The 9,142-nt window shown below is 34.0% G+C and overlaps 1 protein-coding gene across 2 annotated transcripts; it reads right to left on the bottom strand.

Annotated features, from left to right (window-relative positions):
* Positions 1–3,924: 3,924 nt before the first annotated feature.
* LOC144543751 (denosine deaminases acting on tRNA) lies at positions 3,925–8,980 on the bottom strand. 2 transcript variants are annotated; one of them, XM_078292144.1, is made up of 10 exons: positions 8,583–8,980; positions 8,375–8,495; positions 6,128–6,276; positions 5,908–5,973; positions 5,677–5,778; positions 5,008–5,180; positions 4,836–4,918; positions 4,516–4,635; positions 4,282–4,366; positions 3,925–4,187 (listed from the first exon to the last, which is right to left on the bottom strand). In XM_078292144.1, the coding sequence occupies exons 1-10, from the start codon at positions 8,770–8,772 to the stop codon at positions 4,077–4,079; spliced, it is 1,200 nt and encodes a 399-aa protein (XP_078148270.1). In that variant the 5' UTR covers positions 8,773–8,980; the 3' UTR covers positions 3,925–4,076. The 2 variants fall into 2 exon arrangements, with proteins under 2 accessions (XP_078148270.1, XP_078148272.1); XM_078292146.1 differs by having other exon boundaries at positions 4,836–4,903; positions 8,583–8,875.
* Between the last annotated feature and the right edge of the window lie 162 nt (positions 8,981–9,142).

Raw genomic sequence — 9,142 nt, 5'->3', positions numbered from 1 at the left:
CTAAACCTCAACTCTCTTGTTTTGGTCCAGATCCTCTAGTTGATTGATTGGAGATCTAAGGTATCCTCTAATCTGTCAATTAGGGGAGAATTCAACCTTTCGGCTTCAATTCGAACAAGTCTACCTAAAGGGATTGGTTTGGTTGAGAGAAGGCAATGGTCACATGACCTTGTTAGGGTTGATCTACCACTATAGGCACACCACATGCAATCACAGCAAGACAAAACAATCAAGACAAGCAAATACACAATCAATACAATCAAAAGAGTTCATACAAGATCCAAATCAAGAAAAGCAACACAAATCAAGAAAATCCATCTACAAACCCTAGAAACAATGATCAACTACTCACAAGTCATAGATCTGTCCAGAAATACAAATAAAGAGATAAAGAAAGGCATGATAGAACTAGATCGAAGATCGGGAGTGGAGGAGGGGTTGATCCGTCGATTTTCGCCTCTTCCTCTTCCTCTTCCTTCTTCTTCTCTCCTTGCTCCTTTGCTCTCTTTCTCTCTTTCTCTGAGCTCTCAATCTGGAATGGAATCGAATCCCCGTAAATGAAGAGATCCCTCGCTTTAAATAGCCTCTGCTAAGATTTGAATTCTGTCAGGCGGCATCTATGTACGGCCCGTACCAAAGTGGTACGGATAGGCCGTACAAGATGGGAGGGAGGCTGGATCGGCTAAGTCTGGTAAGGGCCGTACCAAGTCTGGTAAGGGCCGTACCAAGCCTGGTAAGGGCCGTACCAGAGAGTCCAAAAACGCCGTTTCTTCGTTTATTTTGCTCCAATCCTGCAGAAAACAAACAAACTCTCAGCAGTACCAAATTCTAAGGATATATCAATGAAATGCACATGATTTTGACAATTTAGAACGTGAATTTGGTATGAAATCAAGTCAAATATAGGCTAAATATGCGAGGTATCAGGAGGCATCTGGCAGTATACACTATGATCATCCAATTACACAGATGATGATGTACTGTACAATATCACGATGCAGTAAACAATTTACTTGTGTCTGTTCTTCTGTCTCATAGCTATCAGATCAGTTTCAAGGTAGATGTGTGTCATCCTTGTTAACTGTATCTTTTCTTGATCTTGAGTAGATTATCAAATATAATTACTCTTGTAATTATACCGCATGCAGATAATCTAACTCTACCAAGGGGCCCAGTGATGCTATAGCTCATATAGAGATACGAGGGACAAATAGTATTCTTGGTAGACTATCACTTCCTCAGCTAAGATATACATATGGAAATGATACTGTTATGACTGCTTTTTACGGACAGCGTTAGATAACACTCACACATACATATTTCTTAGTGGGAACGATAAATACCTCATATTGTAGAACTTGACACTGAATGAAAACATAAATGACACGAACACAATTATATTTAATGTTTCATTCGGGGTCTGTCAAATACCATGTTCCTAGAACATGTTTCCATGTAATTAAAATGACATCTCGTGTCAGGTGGTTTGTAAAACTTAACTATCTTTTTAATCCACATAACCTTATCGCGGTAATTAGTGTTCCTGCTAATTACCTTGGTCAGTGACTTTTAAGAGTATATATTATCTATATTATGGAGTTTCACAATTTCAGTCATGAACTCGAAATGATCCATAATTTCAATAATACTCAAGGCAACAAAATGATATATAAATAAACATTCAATTCATGAACAAAGCTTTATGATAATTTATCGTATTATTGACTTCTAGATTATTACAAACTAACAATAAATACTTCTCACACATAATAATAAATACTTTATGTTACATAGATAAATACTTCTCAGACATAATTTCAATTTTCAGTAAAAACATCAATGATAAATACTCTATGTTACATGGATAAATACTTTATGTTACAAGGATAAATATTTTATGTTACATAGATAAATATTTTTCAAACATTATTACACTTACAGTAAAACATCAGTGATAAATACTCTTAGACATAATGATAAATACTCTCATGTATAAGGATAAATACTTTATGTTACATGGATAAATACTTTATGTTACATAGATAAATATTTCTCAAACATAATTGCAACTTACAGTAAACATCAATGATAAATACTCTCATACATAATGATAAATATTTTATGTTATATGGATAAATATTTTATGTTACATGGATAAATACTTCTCAGAAATAACAAATAAACATTTATTAACGGGGATTGTTATTAGATAACAGTATAATTAATGCGAAAATTATTTTTAAAGGAATAATTAATGCGGAAATTGTTATTAGAGGAAAGCATAATTAATGCGGGGATTGGTATTAAATGACTCTAATTTAATGCGGGGATAAATTGAAATTTTTAGCCAAATAAGTGAGGGGATATGACAGTTAAAAAAGTGAGAGAGTGCGGGGATAAATGGGGGGACAGGGGTGAGGGGCTTGTTATAATTATTCTTTTTTTTAAATCAATTATTTATATTTTTCACATATTGTAATAGATATTGCTTACTAATTAACACAAATATATTTAGACTCACTAACTATTTATATTTAGTATGCATGAACCCGTAATTATCTGCAAAATTATGTTAATTTGGTCGTCAAAAGTTGTTTAACATTATCATATCCGTCAGTTTTAGCAGTTTTTGCGTTTGACAATACTAATTTTGGTACTGAGTTCGAAGTTCCTGATGTGGACATGAGCTTCTCAGAGGATTTTTTTTTTAGAGTCACTACCTGTATTGCGATGCGTATTATCTGAAATTTAGATTGACCAATTAATATTACAATTTAATTATGTGGATTTTTATTTTGGATTAGTGTTGTAAAAAACGTCCATTCAGGCCATTATTTACAACACTGTTTTGGATCAACACTACACAGTCAACATGATTATTTTATTTTGCTTTTTAGTATCTGTAAACAAGAAAACATATAAATATTTATGAATATCACATTAGAAGTGTTGAATTGTATCACAAAAAGAAATCAGAAGAAAAAAATGAGGTTACTTGTATGACAAAGAACACTGGGCTGCAGACTTGCAGGTGAATCATCAATCCCAGTGCATGAATTGGTAAATCGGGCTCAAATCATTATAATTAATTTTCGGGTAAATTTCGTTCTAGATCACTAAACTTTGTTATTTGTCACGAATTGGTCACTTAAGTTTGATTTGTCCCTTTTGAGTCACTCAACTTTGTTATTTGTCCCAAACAAGTCCCTCTATATTTTTTCATCCAAAATTTTAACGGAATATTCTAATTCTGTTAGTATTTTGGATGGAATATGCTTATTCCGTTAATATTTTGAATGGAATGAGTATATTCCGTTAATTTTTTGAACATAATAGAAATATTCCGTTAAAATTTTGGATGTAAAAGTATAGAATGACTTGATTGGGACAAATAACAAAGTTGAGTAACTCAAAAGTGACAAATCAAACTTGAGTGACCAATTCGTGATAAATAACAAAGTTTAGTGACCTACAGCGAAATTTACTCTCAATTTTCTTTAAAATTTTAAACTATAGCCAGAGAAGGAACAATCAAACTTCCAAATACTCTATTTGATCAACATAAATTTTAAGGTTAAATGACCCACCAATAAAGCTGACAGCAAAATAAATTCCAACAAAATAAAATGTCGAATTCAATATACAGGTTATCTTAAGAGTGTTACAGTGTACCGTTTTTGTCTGCATAATAATAACTTTAATAAACGGCCCTTACAGAAGAACAAAAGAAAAATAATTGATCGGTTTGTAAATGAAGAGGCCAATTAGAATTTTGAATCAATCAATTGTGTAGTTTTAACTAAGTGAATCATCTCACAGCAAACCCAACTTAAAAACCAACCTAAAGGACTCCAAATTGACCATAAAAATTATGTAATATAGCACAATCACAATAAGGTGCGATAACAAGGACACAGACAAAAATATGCAACAATCACAATAATTTTTAAACACATGAAATTCTCTTTTCAAATTGTAAACATGCAGACGAGGTAAGGTGCGATAACAAGGACACAGACAAAACTACAAGTATCATTTTGATGAGAAGGATGATATTACACAAGTACTAACAATTACTATCTTGTCAAAGAAAATGTCTCGAGGTTTGCAGGCTTTGGTTTCCAGAAATGGAAAACTGTCTGTTCTCTGAGGACATGCAATGCAGACTGGTACTCCCGAGCCAAACCCTAAATTCAATAAATGCAAATTACCTTAGATGGACAAAGAGAAGCAGTCGTAACATTAAATTAGAAGCACGTAGATCTGGAAGAAGTAAATTACCTTTAATTCAGAATAAGAAATTTCCTTGGATGGAAGTTGCTGGGAACCAAGTGCAGATGACATCAAAGCTTCCAATAACCTTCTCCTGGATCAAAACAACATCAAATGTAATTGCTGCAATCTCTGTTTTGTCTCTGTGTGTGTGTGCGTGTCATGTGTGCGTGTTTAAATAACAAAAAAAACAAGAATGAAATAAAAACAGTGCTGAAACCAAAATATTAGATAGATGCTTACTTGCATATTAATGATTCTGTTTTAGGGGAGAGAGATGCTTTAGAAGAGGAGCCTTGTTTTCTCCCTGTAGTTCCAAGAATGACTTCATGCAATCCCTCTTTATTCCAACATATGGAATACCTAAAGCATTAGAGTAAACATAAAAAAAAAAATCAGTATGATTTTTGCCAATTCATATTCCTAAATTACTTGCATAAGTCTCAATCAAAACTTCCGCACAACTAGACCTCAATATTATACTCCTATCTCAACCAAGGCTCCATGTAGCCGTGAATTATACAATGGCTTTGATGAAACTTACAAAAGTAGAAGAATAGTACCCGCATGTTAAATTATGCACATCACCACAAGAAGTCAACTGTTGAAACACCTCAGGGGGAACAGGAGCCTCACAGAAAACTGGCTGTTACAGATTAAAAAAATATATATCAATTTGCAACTAGCTTTGCTGATATTTGACCCAAAAGAAGGCAACTAAAAGAAATCTCAAACCTTAATTATTTGATAAGGAAGTGGTAACTCATTTTGCAAAAATGAGAGGCGCTTTTCAAGTGAACTAGTGAGACTATATTCAGTAGGGATGCCCAAAGAAGTAACCAAAGGTGAATTACCAATAGTTATGGTAGATATATACAATGGTTGCATTAGGAGAGAAAGCAATGCTCCTGTAGTTCAAGGAACAAAACAATAGCATTTCAAAAGAATTCGACCAGGGTTCTAAAAAAGAACAACCAAAAGATAGAATTCTGCAGGAAGCACCCTAAAAAGCACAAGAGAAAAAACCTTCAGCAAAGAATAATCAATTACAAGCTTATATAACCAGTGCAACCAGTTCAGAACTGATGCGTACATACTAAAATATGAAAATATTTGTTCTCTAATTGGAACAACCAAAAAGCCACCTCAATAGGTCTTACATATCAAAAGTCATTCTATTTGGATATTATTCACACTTTCAATGAGCACACCAATGACAAAATTAAAAAATTCATCCCAGATTAATTGAACAATTATTGAAAATGACTGATTCACTATGGTTTCTGATTCAGTAAATGTTAGGTTTTCATTTGCTCATTTTCAATTGTGAAATTTCACAAAAAAAATATGAAAATAATTATGAGCCTAACTATTTGGATACCAGAGTCTGATATAGTGGCAAACCTTGAACACCCACAACACACCAGCGTGTCATCTTGTCAAAGCAGCTCATTGAAAGTGTTGTGTCACCACGTCCCGGCTTCCTTTGAACAACACTGGAAAACTCTAGATCCATTTAAATAAATTTTAATTAGAAACTAAACTACACAAGAAATCATTTGGTAATTTGTTGTTCTTAAAAGGTGTAATCTCAAAGATGATATAATCGTTGAAAAGTTTACCAATGAGAAGTACCCATTGAGATAGTGGTATTGTTTACTGATGATGATGGTACCAATTCAGGGGTAGAGAAAACACCACCTGTGAATAAAGCATAACATAAAAAACCCTGTTAGAGAAATAAATAGAGGCTTTACCATTGCATTGTTTTCAACATCTAATGCAAAATGAAAGGCATACAGCTTTATATCCAATACTTCTAAAAGAGAAATAGAAACAAATTATGTAGACATACACGGAAGCTGAGTAATATACAAATGGAGATGCAGCCCTTCCTTAATCTGATACTTCCCTTCGCAACCAGAATCCATGCGGAGTATTTTATTTTTTTCAGCAGCGTCTGGACCAGATGAACTAAACATTTCTACCTCAGAGTACAAGTACCTGTTTGACAAACATGACTGTAATTTACTCTACTGAAATTTATGGACCTTTCATATTAAAATGAAGGAAAAGTCAACTATTTGGAAATTATAAAAATCATGCACAGAAATGCAATTAAGAGATGCATACACTATAAATATTTAGCAATTACTCTAATTGCATGATTGTTCGGTTATAAGTTATTCCATCTAAACTGTCAGACCACCTGGTTGTTAATTAGGACATTCCGATTTTAAGGAAATAATGGCAAACCTTACCATGATAATGATGACAGTAAATGCAAAATCCATATACTATGATATATTTTATGCCTCCAAAAATCATTGTTGATGTCAGAATGTTTTTTTTTATGTGTTACTTTCTATATATATATATGAGTGAGTCTATGGTACTATGCATATCACGGGTTGTTACCGTGCTACGGCTCTATATTCGAGTTTTCAAATCCTAACGGTCGATCCGAACTGTTCATCTTGTTCTCCATATTAATATGTGTTTGGAAACCAAATTTTACATTTTTTTGAAATTTCTTTACTATTTTTTTAGATATTTAGAAAATCACTTGATCTGAAAATTCTGGACCATCTAAAAACAGTGATTTTCAATAAATCTAAAAAAATAGTAAAAAAATTTCAAAAAATGTAAAATTTGGTCTCCAAACACATATTAATATGGAGAACAAGATGAACGGTTCGAATCGACCGTTAGGATTTGAAAACTCGAATATAGAGCCGTAGCACAGTGCCAAATCGTAATATGCATAGTACCATAGACTCACTCTATATATATATATATATATATATATATATATATATATAGAGAGAGAGAGAGAGTGACTAATGTGCATTCGAATGTATATGGGCCGAAATACATACGGTCCAAATTCGACTTTTCAAAATCCAAACGGTCAATCCGAACCGTTCATCTTGTTCTCCATATTAATATGTGCTTGGAGACCAAATTTTACATTTTTCTGAATTTTTTTACTATTTATTAAGTATTTTACAAAAATTGTTGATCCAACGGTGGCTGCTGATTTTACTGTTTTGTTAAACCACCGTTGGATCAACAATTTTGTAAAATACTTAATAAATAGTAAACAAATTCAGAAAAATGTAAAATTTGGTCTCCAAGCACATATTAATATGGAGAACAAGCTGAACGGTTCAGATCGACCGTTTGAATTTTGAAAAGTCGAATTTGGACTGTATGTATTTCGGCCCATATGCATTCGAATGTACATTGGTCACTCTCTCTCTCTCTCTTTATATATATATATAGAGTAAGGCTTGGGTGCTATGGATAGCATAGAGGGCTACGGTGCTACGGCTCAATATTTGAGTTTTCAAAATCCTAACGGTCGATCCGAACCGTTCATCTTGTTCTCCATATTAATATGTGTTTGGAGACCAAATTTTATATTTTTTGAAAATTTTTTACTATTTTTTAGCTAAGTAGAAAATCACTTGATCTAAAAAATTCTGCACCATTCAGATATTTGGTTTTCTACCTATCTAAAAAAATAGTAAAAAATTTCCAAAAAATGTAAAATTTGGTCTCCAAACATATATTAATATGGAGAATAAGATGAACAGTTCAGATCGACCGTTAGGATTTTGAAAACTCGAATATTGAGCCGTAGCACCGTAGCCCTCTATGCTATCCATAGCACCCAAGCCTTACTCTATATATATATATAAAATGCTTGTCTTTACTGAAGATAGTATGAGCTTAAACCCCACCAAGAAATTTTCTGAGCTTAACTCAAAAGACTATTGAATCAGCATCAACTGACTAATGTGAACTGTTAATCTTGATTTGATCTATTTAAAAAAACCAACCAAGCATTTGCATTCCAACTTCATTTTTTTAAGCTGGTTTTGCACAAGTGTTCAAAATTGTTTTTTAATGAACACACCAAAACAATTCATTTACTCAATTCTTTCACATACTGATGCAATTTACGCACTTTACTACAATCCTATTGCACTGTAGCAAAAAATCCCTTGCTCAATGTTAGTGTTCAAATTTGAAAAAAGTAGTTTTTTTTCTGAAGCTGTACAAAATTGTATAATTGATTAATGGAAATAAACGATACCGAAGTAGAGATCTCCTTGCAATGATCTCAGCATGAGAATCATTAACAAGATCACCTCTGGGACTAAGTAGAGATCCGCCCAAGCATTTGGTGCCAGTACCTAGCGCCACCACCTCCACGTCTATCAACCAACACCATAAAAAAAAAAAAAAAATCAAAACTCTAGGGTTTTCAGCTAAGGGGTTAATGGTTACGAGCCAATACATACCGAGAGAAGGGGTGGATAGAACGAACGCGGCTAAGACGGTGGTTTCGCGGCCTTGAGGCTTCCCTTTCTTAGGCAGTGCTCTGTAGTGAGATAGCACGGAGCGGGAGACGCTCTCTCCCCATTTGATTCTCTCGCTTGGGCTCCCCTCCCAAGGCATAGAGGAAGACGAGGAGCCGCTAGAGCTTGACATGTCCGTTGGGTACTTTGTCTCACTGCCGGAGTCGGCATAAGTTGCCTGGTGCAAACTGCTTGATTAAAATGGGCCGGGCCATCATATGCCTGGCCTACTTGAGTGTTTTCCTTTACGTGAAACGGTTTATGGGTTTTAACCGTTTATGAGAGGCCTTCTAGCGTTTTATCCTAGAGAGGCAGAATCACACCTGCCATTGATTATAGAGTTGCAGACGAACTGAGCCAAGTCGAATTAGGCAAAGTTTGAATTCGGATCTGTGTCAGAATTCGATTTTAAACAAATAAATACAAGTCGAATTTGATTTTAAACAAACTAATTACAAGTCGAGCGGAGTTATCTCGTTGGTGCAGTGAGCTACATATAGAAC

The sequence above is a fragment of the Carex rostrata genome, chromosome 25, assembly GCF_964058835.1.
Source record: "Carex rostrata chromosome 25, lpCarRost1.2, whole genome shotgun sequence".
Classification (NCBI taxonomy): domain Eukaryota; kingdom Viridiplantae; phylum Streptophyta; class Magnoliopsida; order Poales; family Cyperaceae; genus Carex; species Carex rostrata.
This window is presented reverse-complemented; position numbering and strand designations above follow the sequence as displayed.